Genomic DNA, 19,761 nt, shown 5'->3' on the forward strand with positions numbered 1-19,761 from the left:
TGAATTAAATGTCAGTTTCGACTTAATGCAAGTGCCTGAGCACTATAGATTGGAATTATTACCTCGGGTTTTCACCGGCAAGGCTGAGCATTGGTTAGCTGGTAATATGGACAACTTTGTGAATTATGCTGATTTCTGCGCATGCTTTAAGGATGAATTTGCATCAGAAAAGGCAAAACAAAGACAACTAGCGGCTGTGAGGAACTGAAGGGATTCTCGCCTGGCCCACGACAACTTAGAGAGTTTTGCCTGGAGTGTCTACGCAGCGTATAGAAACCTAGCTGGCAATTTTAATGAGAGTGAAGTACTTAATTTGATCATTGGACAGTTGCCGTATCGCATTCGGAATCTTTGTCTGGCGCATGCTCCACGAAGTGTGGATGAATTGACACACTTCTTAAAGGACTTCGATATTTATGATGACCCTGATGCCTGGAAGAATAAAGAAGACCCTAAGAATAAAGAGGCTGCAGGCAATAAAAGTTTTAAGATCCGGAATATCCAGACGAATTCAGAGTCGAGGAGGAAATTTCTCACGACCTCGAAGATTCAACAGAGGATTTGGTAGGAGAGGTTTCAACCAAGATGAAAACCAAAGACAAAGAGATTTCTACAGGCCTTGTCCAGAACAAGGGCAAAGCTCTCCAGGCAGATGGCGTTACGAAGAACGACGTAGCCGTAGTCCACTCAGATGGTACTCTCCACGACGTATAGGTGACAATTGTGGTTCTTTCTCCCCAAGACATGACGTTGCCTCAGAGCAGGAAGAAGCAGTGGAGACTACTAGAGAGTTTATACACAACCAGCGATCCCAATCATGTCAAACAAACGTCGACCTATTCTAAGTGCCTCCTCTTCGTTTAGGCAAGTGAACTCGACGGGACGTAAAATACAAGGATTATATGTAAATTGTTTTTGCTGACCGAAAATGTATCTTCAGGCAGTCCAGTAAAAAAAAAAAAATCCGTATGTGAAACTGGTGTATTTTCCAGAAGACTCAAGAAGAGAGTGTTAGATGGTAGACAAGTATAACTGGAAATCGGTGGTCTGAATTTTAGCACCAAAGGATTCATTTAAGAAGGTTTTGGTTCTGACTTCCTCTGGCGAATGCTTTTTCCTGCACCAGGCAGAAATAAGTATTAAGAAAAATGCAGTTGATGTGTTGTTTGTTACCACTCCTGATCAAATGAAGGATGAATTCTCCAGATATATATATATATATATATATATATTTAGTGCGGTACATCCGAAAGGTCCAGAATGAGGATAGAATCGGGATGTATAAATCCGTAGACCTCTCAGAAAAGGTCCATATAGTAAATATTTGGATTGATTCCTATAAGCATGAGTTATTGTATTGCTGGTGTGGAATTAAAAGGCATTATTCTAGAAGCCCAGAAGCAAGAAAGGTGTTGAGTTTGAGGTGCTATAGGAAAGTACTGATTCAGTTCATTGCTTATCGAACCCTATACCGTTTTCTACAAAGTCTTTCTGGAGAAGAAACTTTATGAAAGCCTACTGTTTTATTAAACCATCATGGAATCAATCATTGGCTGCATTCACTGTTTATTGGCTGATTAACTATCCTGGATTGTATTCTATTTTGGATACCACAAACTACGTTCCTTCTGAGTTGTTGTCAAGTGAAGAGAAGCCAAGATTGAGTCATTGAATTGTCAAGATAAACTCTATATTTCAATGTTCTTTATGTACTCAAAATTTTTTCAGAATTTATAAATTACAATTTCTTCAATTGTAACGAACCTGAGAGTTTAAGATTTTATATTTGTAAGAAGTTAAGATTTTTAAAATGTTTGTTACTTCAAATAATGTGCAAATTGTCACAGATAATTATAGTTAGACTGATACAGTTGTAGTTGGAACTTTTATATATGTTTATAATTACGTCAAAATCTGTTCGTGTTGACGTCACTTTCTAATCTCAGCCGAGGAAGTGAACCCACCTAAATGTTCCTCACCTGACGACAGTCGGTGTTTGAAAAAACAGGTGTAGGCGAAGAATCAACAAGAACTGGGTAACAGTTAATGGAATGCCAGAATAATGTAATTGGTAACTATTTTAGTTTTATACTCAAAATAATAATTAAGTACAGAAACTTTCGTGTATTTATGTTTGTCTTGTCCAACGTTAATTCTATATTAAGAAAGTGTCTTTAGTGATTGTGATGTGATTTAATATGATATAGAATTGTTCCTCTTCAGGCAGAAACGTAAGCAAATCTGTGCCTTGCTTGTAAGTACACATACGATAGAAAATATAAGTGCTTATAAAAACTACGTTTAACTTTGAAAACTGTGTTGTGTTTCTTTTCTCCTCAGCAAGCCCTGATGATTTGCAGATTCTCATGTTCCCGACTAAAGGAGTAGCGGACTAACTCTGTGATGACTGGTGTCCAACCGGGGGACGTTGCAAGATGCAGTGCACATACTCGACTCCCCTCCAGCCATGTGGGGAACAGGAACTGTAACATGCCGAACAGCATGGCCCAACCCCCAAACCATCATCCGGCAGCACCACCTGATAACAGGAAGCAGACGACGCAAACCAGGATACGCATGCCAGCGTATCCTGCAACTACCACCACCTGGGAACAAACAAAGCAGTGACACGGTACCATCTCCGCTTCAGACGTCATACCCTTTTGTGAAAGAAGACAGTGGATCTTCAAAATTAATAGGATTAAACCATTAAATTGTGCAATGCGTAAGTACGAAATTTCTAAATTTCACGTAAGCAACAATTCTAAGTTAAGTGAAAACTTAGTTTAGTAGCCTTGTGTTGCATACAGAGAATTGCACTAAGTCAAACAATATTATTTATTGTACAATCTCATGTTCATACAGAAATAAAAGTTCATGTACAATCACACGTTCATACAGAAATAAAAGTTCATGTACATAAATAAGTAATGCAAATGCTTTACATTAAATTAGCCAAGACCCTGAAACAGTATGACATCAAACTCGCACTCAAACCAGTGAACAAAATAGCCAGTGCCCTAAGCAAACACAAGAGATCTTTCCTTTCACCACTTGACAAACCAGGAGTATATGATGACCAGTGTGACTGCAACTCGCATTGCATTGGCAGATCCATAAACGAACGTATACAACAGCACTTATCTGATGCAGAAATCAACTAGCAAAGCACCTCAAGTTTAATAAACACAGGATCCAAAAAGTTTCAGTTAGGCATGCAGCGCACACTATGATTGACACAAAAATTAAAGAGACGTATGCTATTATGCACTTCCTGCACGAGCTGAATATCGCCAGTGGTCAGGCACATCATGTTTGGCTCCTGCTATTGCAACAATCAAACCTATCACACGCAGCAGACGAACTGGTTGCACCAGCACCCCTAGCGGTAAGCGAGGAAACAATAGGAACTGGAAGTCGACCCCACAGTGAAGCTTCGAGTTTCCCAAGTGGATGGTGGCCTAGAACATTTACAAGTAAGTTTCGTAGAAATCTTTTTAGTGCTCACTTACATCTTCAAATTATCAATCGCCGCATTTTTATTCCCTCTAACATGAACCAGGTTATGTTACCCTAGCTTTCTTGCAAATGAGGGTTTGATTCAAACTATTGTCAATTGTTTGTGAAACATTTGTGTACAATTGGCACAATAGGCAACACAAGTTCATTAGATTGAGAAATTTTAATTGGAACATATTTTAAAATAGTTTTTTGGTTGAAAGAGAGCAAATTATTTTTGCATCACTTGTGCACAATTTCATACATAATTGGGGTATTTTCTCAAACTAGCACAATCATTAACACAAGTTCTGTGTGTCGGAATTACTTTAACTGATCATTCCCTGCAAAGGTGAAGTTCATTCAAAATAGTATAAATAGTTTGTGAATCGTTGGGCAACTTTTATGTACAAACAGCAACGCTAAATGATAAACTGTAATGTTGACACAGTATGAATACGCACGGGAAGAAAATTGAAATAACAAGGTCATGGTTAATGCCTATTTTAGTGTTTTTTTAGGGTGCCTTTTTATAGTACCTATTTTTGTTGCCTACTTGCCTGCTTATTTGAGAGCCTATAAATCCACGCCATACTTACAATACATTTCACAGCAGGTTTCTGCTGATTGCTGTTGATTGCTTTTCACTTTATTCTTGTATGAGTGACAAAGATAAATTTCAGATCAACAGAATTATGATAAACATCAGCAACTGCTTTTGTAAATTCGTCCCCACAATGGAATTTTTTTTAAAAAAAAAGTTAGTAGCTAATTTCAGGACAAATGCATATTCTGTACAAACTTTTACAAGACATCACAACAGACTATCGAAAGCAAGATGTCCGAACGTATATTTCTAGATCAAGTATTATTAACCTGTACACATGGTGAGATAAACACAATTTACTTCCAATGTGTGGAAGAGCGTACAGTCAATCACTACCTACAATTACATAGATCACGGGAACTTACCTGGATAATCTATTTGAAAAAGCAAGCTCTGCTGTGCAGTGTCGGGCTCTCTCTGTTTCGTAACTCTGTAACCTGGTCGACCAATTTTAACAAATTTCTTAGGTTCAACTCTTGGTTTCTCTGGCGCTGGCTGTGGAAAAATTAAAACAATAAAATATAACATATTGAGAATTGTATTTTTATTACAATAAGATATCTATTCATGAATATTAAAGAAATGTAACTTGACTATTCATTGTGAGAAGATGCCTCATGTAAACAAAAAATTACATACTCTTAGTTCTTAAAAATTATAGTATAAACACAACAAATGCAATTAATACGGCATACGTTTTTCGAAGCGATATCGGGCAGGGCCATGCAGAGTGTGTCCCTGGCGATCAGCCAATGGCAGGAGTGCAACGTTGTAGAATTAGGAAACCACAGCGTGCAAGTTAAATGTCGTGTTCTGTATTCTTCCTGCACGCAAGGAGTTTTCATAAAACTCGCCACTTTCAGGTTTATCATAAGATGGGGCACGACATTTTGAACCTGACTGTCCAATTCCCATGAATCTCCATCGCATACAGCCAGAGTTATAGTTTCTTGAAGAAATACGGGAAACAGCATGTCTCAACACACACACACACACAATAACCCTTTCATTTTCGTTCCATCTGATTTCTTTGTTGCCACCGTGTTGATGCCGCTGAGTAGTGTCTTCGAAAAGCCATGGATGTTAAATTTGGCTGAATATACACAATGACCCTTCATTATCGTGGGCTTTCACGAACATTGCAAGTCTTACAGTTTGAGTTCAGAGTTTTCATAGCAAGGACAAATTATTTTACTCGTATGCCACAAAGAACAGTTGCGAGAGGATTCAATACAGCCCTTATATATTGATTGATTGATTCGTTTTATTTTAAGTAGCTCCTCTGCCACTTTTGGATAATCACGAAGATGAGGATGAGTGATGATGTGATTGATGAAGGGACACTTACAAACACCCATGCCTGGGCTGGGATTCGAGCACGTTACCACTGGTGTCATAGCATGCTGTGCTATACATCTCTAATGTTCAACTGTTATGCAATAGTATGTGGTCTGTGAGTGTTATTTAATAATGTCGCTCTCAAAACCTAGCACCAGTAGTACAGGCACTAAGGGTAAAACAATACGTTCACAAGACAGAAATCTTATTTTTAAAGTGCATTCTTACTTCAAGGAATAGGCGTAGGAAGAAGTGCATGCTGAAACAGTGTTTTGTCAGTCAAAAACTTACGGCTAAAGCGTGTGGTGTAGAAATGCCTACTGTGTTGCGTATTATTAAACAGGATAAAACATCTACCACAGAAATCGGTGAACCCCTACTCAAATCTCCTGGGAAACATGCTAGAAAACAGAAACTAGAGCGATGATGATGACCTGGCAGTTCCTCTACAATAAATACGTACCTTCAAACTTCTTTCAGGTATGAGTTTCTCTTATATGCTGCAGTGATATGATATTATAATCCTCTGTAGAAGTATTCACTACATTATTGGGGATGAGTGATGATTAGGGCCCGGGACTTTATGTTATAACATATTTTTCAATTGGCTTCGGATCTAATATTGGGGTGAGATCCTTACATATCTGATGAAAATCAGCCAAAATAGACAAACCTGACACAGCATATTTTGACATATTTCACCAATTTTGCATTTTTACAACATATTTCTTCAATTTTGTTGTAATGACATATTTCTGTATAATTTCGTAATTCTCTCGCACATAATCGGTTATTTCATAATTTTTTTTCTTCGCTTTAGCACAACGGATAGTTCATATTGTCGATGGCAGGATATGGAAATTACGGAGGAAGAAAGGTGCCATCTTTTCTTAGTACAGAACAATATAATACCCTACTTTTTTATCCCGCCGACAGTTGATAGCCATGCAAACATTATTGAGGCAAAATGTTCTCTCTCATTGTTGCATGGGAAGTAAAGAAGTTTCGTTCTCATTTCTTTGCCTTTTTCCCATTTTCACAAAAATCAGTCAAAAGTAAAAACAACAGCCCCTACTCTACTCTATCGGGTATGGGAGAAATTTGTGAATACTGTTGTGAATATTTTTGGCTTTACTGGGAATATTTCTGCATTTTTCTGACATATTTGTAATTTTTCATGACATATTTTCCAATTTATATGACATAATTACATACATATTTTACAGTTTTATAGGACATAAAGTCCTGGCCCTAGTGATGATATGATGAAATTGATGAACAGACATCACAAACGTCCATGCCCAACCCAGGATTCGAACCTGGGACCCCCAGCATCGCAGTGCGATGTGCTAACCACTCTGCCACGAGGGCTGATTCTGGATATTGGACACAGCGAATTCTCTGTGTTTCCCTTCCGCTAGCAGTTGGTTTGACAACAGTGCAACAGCACTGGCTGTGTATTGGCTGAACTCATGTTCCTTCTAAAAGTGTATGCCGCATAGTGACAATGACTCTCTATTAGAATGCAATGTTAATTGGCCATTATCCATTGTCTCGGTGCTTTTATCTATACTTATTCTAACACTACATTTTGAGAGAGTACTGTTAAAGAAGTATAGATAAAAGCACTAGACAATGGATAATGCCCAATTAGCATTGAATACTAAACAACAATTGAAACAAAAAGTCACAAGGGGTTACCGCTTTCTCAATGTCAGGATAAAAGAAAGGAGAAGAGAGTGGAAAAAGGGAACAAGACATTCCCAATAAGTTGAGAGTCCATTATGGAATTTTATTTTCATGCTTTGTTGTGTGATTTTTATACCAGTTAAATATTATGTATGAAGTGTTCATTATTTTACTAAATGTATGCTTATGGCCTTCCAATATTTGATAACAACATATTATATTTCACTGTGTTTATAACTCGGGCAACCTAAACACATTAACGATATTTTACATGCAAGGCTGCCTATTAAAATGTAAATTTTCATTGCACTTTTTTAAAATTGAGCACCAAGTATAATACTAAATGTCATGGACATTCAAGTACAATTCCTTTACAATTATATCTCGTTAGTTTATTTTCCTACAATACAGCGTGTTTGAAAAAGAACTCCCTAGTTTTAATGTGTCCTAGAATCTGTACAAAGTGACATACAGTATTCTAGTTTGTGGTGTTTGATTCATCAACTCTCCAAGTTTGGCACCCTTGTAGTTGGTATGTCTGCTTGACCTTGAGACGGCACCAGTGCTGTGTTTTTTCCTTTGTTCCCTCAGTTCAGTTCCGGCGTTCGTGTAGTGCAGAGCCAACTCAGCAACAATGTGTACTCCGCAACAGAAAGCGCAGTGTGTTATTTGGTTTGTGAAAACTGAGTCAGTTATAACAGTGCAACGTAATTTTAGACGTCAGTATGGTGGTGAACCACCTACAGCAAAAACTATCCGTCATTGGCTAAAGTCTTTCAAGGAAACCGGTAGTGTTTTAAAAGGTAAATCACCAGGTAGACCGAGAACTTCCGAAGATGTTGTTGAACAGATCCGTGTTTCGTGTGTTTGGAGCCCGAAGAAGTCATTGGCCAGACGTAGTCTACAATTAGGAGTGCCTAAAGGTACAGTGTATGATGTTGTTCGTAAAAGACTAAAGTTGCGCACCTACAAATTGCAACTGTTACATGAAGTGAAACCTACTGATAAAATCCAAAGGTATGAGTTTGCTGTTGACTTTCTACACAGAATTGATGATGATGATGACAATTTTTTACCAAACATTCTCTTTTCTGATGAGGCTACATTTCATGTCAGTGGAACAGTGAATCGTCATAATTGTAGAATTTGGGGGGCAGAGCATCCACATGAAGTTATTCAGCATCAACGTGACTCTCCCAAACTTAATGTCTGGTGCGGTTTGATGGAAGATCGTGTGGTTGGTCCTTTCATTTTTGTAGAAAAAACAATAAATGGGGACATTTACCATGACATGTCAACAGAGTACGTCTTTCCCCAAATGGACGATATTGAGGCGGAAAAGGGGCTTGTGTTTTTCCAACAAGATGGCGCCCCACCTCATTACAGTAAACAGGTGCGTGCGGTTCTTAACACTCGCTTTCCAGGAAGGTGGATAGGCAGGGCTGGCCCAGTAACTTGGCCACCACGAAGCCCAGACTTAACCCCACTGGACTTTTTCTTTTGGGGCCACATAAAAAATGTTGTGTACAGTGCTAGGATCAGAGACATCAATCATTTACGGGAAAGAATCGTCGCTGCGGTTGGGACAGTTACACCTGAATGTTGGTGAATACGTGGCGAGAAGTGGAATATCGTCTCGACGTGTGCAGGGCAACAAATGGATCCCATGTTGAGGTGTACTAACATTGAACAAAACTTGAAGGAATCCTCTTTCATGATATGTACTCATTGATGTAAGTTTTCATTACTTTCCCTATTAAATTTATACTTAAAACTAGGGAGTTCTTTTTCAAACACCCTGTATTGAAGTTAACACAGCATTGTTTTTCAGAAGAAACAAAGCATAATGAAATCAATAAGCTACTCCATTAGCTACTGATGGGAACATGATATTCACGAAATGACACCAATTTTAGCATCTTGTATGTTGACTATACTTTAATAATAAAAATATTTATAATAGAAAAAAAGCTGTGGTGTTTGCATGCACTTATAATCTCAAGGTATCATACACAAACCTCCAATAAGGATTGGAAGAATGTTTAATGAACATCGATATTAAAAAAAAAGGGAGGTATCAAAAAACCCGAAAGTGTAAGAAATGAACTATGAAACTTAATGGTTACTTTGTGGGTCTTCAAAATACACCATTGTTATTAACTCTGTGCCAATATCATGTGGCAATGTGGATTTAGTTATTAAATAACAACTTTTCTATTATTCTGATTCTCGTATGTGACCTCCTTGCATGGTGTAATGCACAGGAGATAGCTTCTACTATTTTTCCTTTCTTTCTAAATCTCATGTGTGAATCTATTAATATTGTGAAGAAAAAAACTACTACCCTGGTATAATGCAGTCTTATTAACAACATAACCTCGATTTGTATTTTCCTGCATTTAATCTCCATATTCATAATATGAGCAATGTTAAGAAATTTCCCCCCACTGCAAAATTAATTAATTATTCCAAATATCTTTAAATTATCATTGTTCCATATCCATCAGAACCAACACCGTAATTGGCAAGGTTATCAATTAATGCCAAATTAATATTAACACTACATTCAGTTTTACTAACCTGAGCAGGGGATTCCTTAGCTTCCTTTGCAGCTCTTCTTGCCAGATTTGCTTGATGTTTCTTGCCTTGGGTATGTGCCAAGTAACTGCCTTCATTGTTATGTAAGGTTAAACACAATTTACACTCATAGGAACCTATAGCGAATCGAAAAGAAACACGGATAATTAAAATTTTCTGTATTTCTTTTGGTCTTTATAACTATTATCTTGCATTAAACATGTATTAGTAAGGCATATAACCTATATTATTACCAAGGTAAGATACAAATAACAACTGCGAACAAATTCCTGAAATGAAAGTACAAGGCAAATACTTCCAATAAAGAAAGCGGAAGTCAACTACAACATCCGTTTTAAAGGTTTAACCTTTAGTGGATGGCTGGCTACCACTGCACGACAGGAATTAACATGCCATTTCTTGAAAACTACAGGTGGTACTGTCTTCTTTCTTCACTTATATACATATGAAGGTATGACATACTGGAATGACAAGACAATATATTTATTGTTACTATTTTTTAACAAACTTGTTTTGAAAATGTCAATTTTACCCTTCATAATTTGTGGCATTGTGTGAATTGACATTTTTAAAATGCATTTGTTAAAAATAGTAACAATATATATATATATTGATTTGTTATTCCAGTTACGTCACATAACTCTACATAAATGGGCAAAAAACACAGATCGAATCACCATCTGTAGTTTTCAAGAAATGGCATATTAATTGCCATGTGGTGATGGGTTTTGTTTGAAACCCGCAAACCCGAAGAACATTACTTGGGTGACTGAAACCAGCTGTCCCCTAAAGGTTAAGAGGATCAGGTACACAGTACATATTTATCTCAATTCTGTCAAAATGATTGTTAAGTTTCAGAGAACAATGAGTTCCAGAAATAATTCTTGTGAGTTCTACTAGTGAAGAATGACAAAGAGATTCACTCAGAATATCATCCAGGTTAGGAACTCATATACTTCTGAGCTTTAATCCCTGAAGATGAGAGTGATGATAGCTCTTGAAAGCTCTGAAGCATATCCAGAACTAACCTGGCTGATATCTGAGAATCTCCTCAACGAGTTCCAGATTAAAGATTTTCTCTGGTTGCAATTGTGAGCAAATTTTCTGATTATAAGTAATACTCACCCAGGTGATTTTTCATAAAATATGGGTCCTTGTTGAGATCAATTGTCTCAAGAGCCAACTGCCTTAACCTCTCTCGGCGATCCCTGTTTGTTTCTGACCATGATGCTACCCCTCCCCCACCAGTCTTCCCTCCAGGCCTGTTTTGAAAATCCATATTTCTATATTCTGGAAAGAAAACAACAGTTATTTTAACAGTTAAGACTTCCTATCACTACCCTTAATAAGTTCACATGCATCAAACTACAGCATATATAATACAAATCACTTTGGTAACTATGTTGAGGAGTCAACCTACAAACTCACCACCTGTTTCCAGTCCAGGCATAGGCATCTAAAGACAAGACCATGACATTAGGCAGGTGGCAGAAGTCCATGCTGTTGCTACATCAGATCACACCCCCGTCTTGTTCGGAGGATTAAGAGAATCAAAAATCTCGTTGGTCTCTGTAACCCAGTGATACAAACTGACAGCATTTGTTCAAAAGATCAGGGATGACAACGGTGTGGCCCAGAGAGAGATCGGTCTCATGCTCGAACTAGGCAATGCAGCCTGGTTGAGGTTGCCACACAGTGCGTGGGAATCAGCAACTTTTGTCTCGCTCTCCCTTTGCTTTTCCCCACAATATGGTGTGTGGTTTAGGAAGGGTGGGTGGAAAGTCACCAATTTTGAGACCACGATATCTGTAGTGAATTTAGTTTTTAAGACTAAATTCATGTCGCAAATAGATACACCCAGGGAATGATTTTATTTTGCATTTGCATTTGTTGAAAGCATTTCAAGACGGTGGATGAAAAATTGATTTTTCATATTCTGAGGTAGCTCCAAATTCTGATGCCACTTTCAAATATCTGCCTAAAGTACATTGTTGGACATTAAGAATGAAGTATTTAAGGGCATTTCTTAACCTATGGATTAACAAATATTTTTCTTAACAATATAGTGCATATGTATGTTGGGATCCAAATGGGAGCCACTAATGTTTAGTCCATGTGAACTGTCAGTTTCATAGCAACCAGATATTGTGGAGGATGGATACGGTATTCCATTTGGATGAAATCAGTGAAGACAATTAAATATGTCAGCCTTATAATTTTGGCATGGTTAATACACGGAGGAGATATTTAAACTTGAAACATCCACAAAAATAATGGAAAAACACAAATTTCAACAAACTAGATTGAAGCAGATTTAAAAGTGTGTGTGCAACTACCGTATGTTGTATAGTGGGTAAAGGTAAAGTTCCCCATGCATATAGCACCGTGCCATCAAAGCACATTCAGGGGATATGGGGGTAGGGCCTGACATATTCTTGTTCTCGGCCATTTTGTATGTGATGTGATCACAACCAAACTCTGGCTGCCTTAACTCCTACCCCACCCTAAGATTCGAACCTGGGTCTTCTGCATGGAAGTCAGCCAGCCTGTGTACTTTTTTTTTTTTTTTTTTTTTTTACATTTTTAATAAAAGTACAACTCCTAAGGAGTATCATCCCCCTTTTTCTCTCTATTTTCTCTGTATTATCATTGGGACAAACACAAACATCAACATCCGAACCAGGTTTCGAACCCGGGACCCCTGGCATTACAGCATGCTGTACTAACCACTCTGCCACGGAGGTTGACTAATCCACCACAGCTATCAAGTATAGTATTGCAATGTGCAACCCTGGGAACTGATCACAGATCTATTAACTGTTACGTCATCCAGGAAGAGTAGAATCAAACTGTTGGTCAAAAACATTATAAGTAAATGAGAAATGTAAATCTGTCTTTCCATTATTTCCTGCAGCGCTCTATAGTGTATTTAAAGTCAACCCTGTATAAGAAGGAAAACTGTTAAGACAGAAAATTTTGCTCGAAACCATCATGTTCCAGTATAGACAGGTTTGACTGTATTTTAGAAAATTTAATAATTTGTCCCGCACTGTGGCTGAGCGCTCATGCTTTGGGCTCCGGCTGTGAGATGCATGCAGGTTTGAGTCTACTTGAGGAAATGTAACAACTTTTCTCCTGAGATTTCGGTCTGTGTATGAGACTGGTGAACACTCAACATCATGATTAAATTGGGGAGCTACGAATGAGTAGCGTAACCCGGTCATGAAAACTTACGACGACAACTGGGGGTTCATCGTGCTGACCACAAGTCAACTGGTTGGATGATTTCCCACCTCAGAATAGGATTGCGTGGGAGTGGGGCCGGCAGTCGGCAGGTAGGTCTGTTGCGGCACGTTATGCGGTTATGTATGTTTTTAGTTTGATACTTTCAAGGTGTGAGATTTGATTGTCAATTCTTAACTATGTTAACAGAAAATATTAAATAGTTTTTGATTCAGTGAACTAAAACAATACAAATTGAATGTTCCAATATATTCCTATCAGGGAAAAATGCATTTCATTTTTAAACTATATATATTTATAAACATAACCTGAAAAAAACCCAATAAAACCCAGTTTTGCCCGGGTTTTATCTGAAAAAACTCGGGCAAAATGCCAACCCTGCTACTAAGTGAATTCATAATTATGGAAACAGTTTCTCCCTTTTTGCCAGCACTAGTGGCAGTCCGGGCATATTTATTAGTGTATTTCATAGGTAGAAATATTAATTTCTGAGAAAAAAAAAGAGGATAGGGATCGCAATTGATAGTTTGCGAGTGTTTGGCTCTCCACACACACTTCATCAGAAGCATTTCACTTCCCATTGATTCAGCATTTAGTCATCTTGCACACAGACAACTGCCATATTAACTTACTGCTTGATGATGTTCATGTGAGACTCAAATTAGTGTCATGCTTGAGACCAGCAACATGGTGAGCTGTTGAAAGCATTTTGGGGTAACAATTTAGAATGTTTAATTATTTTTTGCAAATTTCATTGTAGAAAGACGAAGTATCGCAGAATTCTGGAAATGAATGTTAAATTTGAACCTTGGTGATAATAATTAACACTGTTTAGTTCAGAAAAGTGAAATTTATCGGCGAAAAAATTTAAAAAGAACATTACACAAGCATCCGCGCTTCCGATCGACAAGGCATTCATCGTTATAGAAATAATGAAGAACATAGAGAATGTCTCCAATTTCGTTAATATTTGGTATAGTAACTAATTTTGGCCTTCTAATCACGAATCTGTTGTTGAAATGCAGGGGTCACGTGTGCAAATTGTACATTATGGCACGGGTAGCCCCACAAACCATTTCCGGTAAGGTTAGGTTAGGTCAGGCAAGCTATTAAAATTTTGTTCGTAAAACAATGCGATACACCTCTAAAAAAATTCACTCATATCAGCTTTTTTCCTGATTTCCACACGTGACCCCCGCATTTTAACAACAGATTCATGATTAGAAGGCCGAATTTAGTTACTATACCAAATATTAACGAAATTCGAGACCTTCTCTATATTGTTCATTCGCTCCAAAAAATTGCCTGTGTATCAGGAGCCATTATTTGCAATCTAAGAGCCCTAAACCTGGTCAGCCTAACCTAAACACAAAAAGCATTTAGGGAAGTTATTTGAATGTTCAGAGTACTAAATCTGATCCATCTAACCAAGCAGGTTTATAGCATAGGGCCTGAACACGAAAGATTAATATTAAAACACAAAAATATTTCCATCACACCAAAGATTAATATTAAAACACAAAAATTTTCCATCAGATATTTAGGAGCGAGTTTACAATACTGGACCACTCTCCAATTTCTATGAAATTTCGCCTACTCACTAATTGTGAACTCCTAATCACGAATCTGCATACAATAATTGGCAGTCAAGTATGGAAATCGAGAAAAAAATGATATAAACGCAGAAGACGCCATTTTCCCAACATGAAGAAATCAACAGGCAAGACAAGGTATAGTTTTCTTAGCTAAAATATTAATTTTTCTTTGTATTTATGCCAATGGAACCTAACCTAACCTCGTAGGCATTCCTCGTCTGACGTCAGCAAGATTGTTGTGCGTAAAGGAAGACCATTAACGAATTGCGAAAGAAAGATGGCTCCGAATTGCTGTGTATGGACAATCACCGTGGTAAATCGCAAGGTTATTTTACAAGTTCTACACGTAAATGTACAATTTTAACAAGTGACCGCCAAATATGAATGACAGATACGTCATCAGGACACCGGAATTAGTAAGTAGGCGAAATTTTATAGAAATTGGAGAGTGGTCCGGTATTGTAAACTCATGCCGATATTTAAAAGTAAACCTGTTCATAATTCTAGTATCTTTTCATGTGAAGCATGTACAGTCACGGACACTGTCGGATTGTAGTGAATACATTGACTTTCAATGAAATCGTTACAACCCAGCAGTGTCCGTGACTGTACAATCTTATCAAGGAACCAAAAACAACCAAACTTTAACTCGCACATTCTTTACAGATCTATATTTTGCCAAACTGGAAGCAATTGTTTTGGTACCAGTTTCATAGATCGGAGACACATTAAAATCGCATATTTTGTGTTTCGCATGGTTTGTACTTACCAATTGTGTATTGCAGAACATAGTTCAAGGTGACATGCTTTTTACATGAAAACAAACGTAATTTTTCACATACTGAGTGCTTTTTTTGGTAAAATTTACGTTTCCCCAAAACGTCTTTTTTCAATTTTACAGGAGAAATTACTTACCGAAATGCGTTTATTTATACTTTAGGAAGGTCTTGGAAGTTTGCTTTCAACTCGTTGAATTTTTTTTGCCGATAAATCATGTAATTTTCGACATTAATGTCGCTCCGATGCATGAAAGCTGTTCCCTTGATGTCCGTCTACTACGTGAACCAAATATTTGCGAGCGTTTCATGACGTAACAACCGGTCAGTGTTTCCAAACGCGCGGTTTTGTAACTGTGTAACAGTTCTAGAACGTAAATAAACGCGACTTCCTGTTCATCATTTCTGATTACGAACTTGCGACAACATAACGTGCACAGGATCAGTGGCGTGCTCAATGTGAGGTTGATGGGGGTGATAACCCCCCCCTTTCGCCCAGTATTTCTAAGGCTATTTATGAATGGTTCGTGGGCTATTTATGTATGGTTCGTGGGGCTATCCGTGAATGGTTCGTGGGGCTATCCGTGAATGGTTCGTGGGGCTATCTGTGAATGGTTCATGGGGCTATCTTTTTCACTATTGAAACCTTTGCGTGGCCCTACTAACCTATCCACGCTCCAATCGTTCGTGGGGCTATATTTTTAACTATTGAAACCTTTGCGTGGCCCTACTAACCTATCCACGCGCCAATGGTTCGTGGGGCTATATTTTTAACTATTGAAACCTTTGCGTGGCCCTACTAACCTATCCACGTGCCAATGGTTCGTGGGACTAGCGCCAATGGTTCGTGGGGCTATCTTTTTCACTATTGAAACCTTTGCGTGGCCCTACTAACCTATCCACGTGCCAATGGTTCGTGGGGCTATATTTTTAACTATTGAAACCTTTGCGTGGCCCTACTAACCTATCCACGCGCCAATGGTTCGTGGGACTAGCGCCAATGGTTCGTGGGGCTATCTTTTTCATTATTGAAACCTTTGCGTGGCCCTACTAACCTATCCACGCGCCAGTGGTTTGTGGGGCTATATTTTTAACTATTGAAACCTTTGCGTGGCCCTACTAACCTATCCACGCGCCAATGGTTCGTGGGGCTAGCGCGAATGGTTCGTGGGGCTATATTTTTAACTATTGAAACCTTTGCGTGGCCCTACTAACCTATCCACGCGCCAATCGTTCGTGGGGCTAGCGCCAATGGTTCGTGGGGCTAGCGCGAATGGTTCGTGCGGCTATCTTTTTCACTATTGAAACCTTTGCGTGGCCCTACTAACCTATCCACGCGCGAATGGTTCGTGGGGCTATATTTTTAACTATTGAAACCTTTGCGTGGCCCTACTAACCTATCCACGCGCCAATGGTTCGTGGGGCTATATTTTTAACTATTGAAACCTTTGCGTGGCCCTACTAACCTATCCACGCGCCAATGGTTCGTGGGACTAGCGCCAATGGTTCGTGGGGCTATCTTTTTCACTATTGAAACCTTTGCGTGGCTCTACTAACCTATCCACGCGCCAGTGTTTCGTGGGGCTATATTTTTAACTATTGAAACCTTTGCGTGGCCCTACTAACCTATCCACGCGCCAATGGTTCGTGGGACTAGCGCCAATGGTTCGTGGGGCTATCTTTTTCACTATTGAAACCTTTGCGTGGCCCTACTAACCTATCCACGCGCCAATGGTTCGTGGGGCTATATTTTTAACTATTGAAACCTTTGCGTGGCCCTACTAACCTATCCACGTGCCAATGGTTTGTGGGACTAGCGCCAATGGTTCGTGGGGCTATCTTTTTCACTATTGAAACCTTTGCGTGGCCCTACTAACCTATCCACGCGCCAATGGTTCGTGGGGCTATCTTTTTCACTATTGAAACCTTTGCGTGGCCCTACTAACCTATCCACGCGCCAATGGTTTCAGTTGCTTTGTTTTATTTCAATCACTTATCGCACAACACTCTTGCTACCTTGCGTTCTGACGTCAGCAGACTGAAGTTTATTTTTAGGCTAAAGGCCTATGTTGTTATCCATATCATTAAAATTTCAGTAACCACCAAACGTCTCTAATTCCCTTATTTTCGTATTTTCCACATTCATACTTACGTATTCTCCATACTAGTACCTAGATATTTTGCTATGAAGAAGGTCGCAACACTGCATAACCACTGATCATGGACTACGCTAGTCAAGATTTCTCCGCCATATCGCGTGTAACGCAAGCAAAAGCGAAGAAAATAAAAATACTCCATATTTCGAAAATTGAGATTATTTGCCTGCAAAAAACGAAACGCGAAATAGAAGAATCCTTACGAATGCAGAATATGTAAGTATCAATGTGAAAAATACGAAAATAAGGGAATTAGAGACGTTTGGTGGTTACCGAAATGTTAATCTTTTTTTTATTCCTTTCTTCGCTTCTGGAACACACAATATGGCGGGCTCATCTTGACTCACGTTGTGGGTATGCAGTGTTTCAACCTTCTTCACCAAAAAATACCTACTATAGTGTTAGTCACAGGTGGAAATTATACATTATGCACGGGTAGCTGACGGATAGCCCCACGAACCATACACGGATAGCCCCACAAACCATTCACAGATAGCCCCACGAACCATTATGCACGGTAGCTGACCGATAGCCCCACGAACCATTCACAGATAGCCCCACGAACCATTCACGGATAGCACCACGAACCATTCACAGATAGCACCACGAACCATTTCCGATAAGGTTAGGTTAGGTTTGGTTACGTTAGGCAAGCATAGTAAAAAAAAAAGGGGGGGTGAAACACTGACAGGGGCTTACGTCATCAAACGTAAGCAGCATCCGGTTGTCGTAGGGCAAGCAAATGAAAGCAATGGTAATTGTGCGTTGGCGAGATATTTCTCTTGAAAAATACATGGTTTCCCGGTCAAATATATTCCACGATGAAAGAAAATACCTCGACGAACGTTGTAAACCTTGGAGAAACTCATTTCCGTAAGTAGTTTCTTGTGTAAAATTGAAGAAATGTGTCTCCGATGTATGAAACTGTTACCATTGTTTTAAACTTTGAATACCCAAGGTATTTAACTACAAGTTTTACCTTTACATAAACAAATAAAGCAAAATCTTCACAACATGCAACGTTTCCCCACAGATTACTATTTTTCCTTACGTCGTCACTTGTTACATTTTTCATAGTCTAGATCATTAATGAGCAATAGTAGCATGGAATAGTACCACAGGTACAGTGAGATCCATGAATATTACTGTGCAAATTATCCATCACCATGTTCGTGCACTTTGTTTGACCCAATCAGGCCCGTAGCTAGAGGGGGGCAGGGGGGCAAATTGGCCCTCTGAGAGCCTGCTTTGCCATCCTGTGAAAAATACACAACACATTCCTACCTAGAATTCTCGCTAATCTTTACAATTATATCATGTATTACTCTAGTAACATAACAAAGACACTCATTGATTTTGTGATTTATTAAGGTGTATGGGTTCCGTATAATGTCGTATCAGGATTTGGGGGAAAAAAAATCCCTTCTAGATTCGGACTTCAGGGAAATGATTTCTCAATTTTCAGTATCCAGAACATGTGACATTTTGAATTGTCTTGTATTAAAGGTGCCTAAAGGTGTCGGATGTTTTTCTTGGATGTGTTGCTATGAACTTGGAACTGCTTAAAGTTTTGTTTCCCAAGTCTACCTTTTGGTAATAGTGATTCATGTGGTAGAGAGAGGAGTGGGTATTTAATTTTTGTTACTTAGTGCTCCTTTTCTGCCACTTCTAGCTAATCGCAAAAATGAGTGATGACGTGATATTGATGAAGAGAAACTCATAAACAGAGCTGCAACCACAGGGGGACAAGGGGCATTGTCCCCCCCACTTGGGAAGGAAGTCCATTCTAGGGGAAGCAAACATTGAAGTAAAAAACAAGACTAGGAGAATCGGGCCAGTTTTTCAATGTCCTGTTAATCTTTCTGTTAACTAACTGCCAGTTGGAGATAACAGCCAGTCTTAACCAGCACCGGGTTTTTCAATGTGAAAGTAACTGCCAATTAACTAAACCATGGTTCGTTCTCCGAAACAGTGTGTTGGCAATTCTGAAGCACGGAAATTACTGGAAATCGATCTGCGCGCCATCTGTTAGTATAGTTTCAAACCGCGTCGACTGGCACACAGCCTGGCGTTTAAATATAGAACTACAAGCACGCCGCGCTCGAAAGCACGTTATTGCATTGTGAAACGATAGGAACAATGGCTGCGCATCCATTTTGTATGCTTACGAAATAAATTAACGAAAGACAGCACTACAAATTTGGTTTTCTTCTAATAAAGGCCAATTCCACGTGGGGGAAATCATGTTATTAGGCGCAAGC

The 19,761-nt window shown here is 38.8% G+C and overlaps 1 protein-coding gene across 1 annotated transcript in view; it reads right to left on the reverse strand.

The window, feature by feature from the left end:
* The window catches only part of LOC145988647 (splicing factor 3A subunit 2-like), a 30,297-nt gene extending 11,718 nt beyond the window's left edge, over window positions 1-18,579 (reverse strand). The window contains exons 1-4 of the mRNA XM_083123698.1: window positions 18,480-18,579; window positions 10,856-11,020; window positions 9,713-9,846; window positions 4,471-4,600 (exon numbers count right to left, since the gene is read on the reverse strand). Coding sequence (XP_082979824.1) covers window positions 4,471-4,600; window positions 9,713-9,846; window positions 10,856-11,009 — 418 coding nt within the window. The 5' untranslated portion in view covers window positions 11,010-11,020; window positions 18,480-18,579. The remainder of the gene's footprint in view (window positions 1-4,470; window positions 4,601-9,712; window positions 9,847-10,855; window positions 11,021-18,479) is intronic.
* Between the last annotated feature and the right edge of the window lie 1,182 nt (window positions 18,580-19,761).

Source organism: Lepisma saccharinum, chromosome 6 (assembly GCF_977018435.1).
Source record: "Lepisma saccharinum chromosome 6, izLepSacc3.1, whole genome shotgun sequence".
NCBI lineage: Eukaryota > Metazoa > Arthropoda > Insecta > Zygentoma > Lepismatidae > Lepisma > Lepisma saccharinum.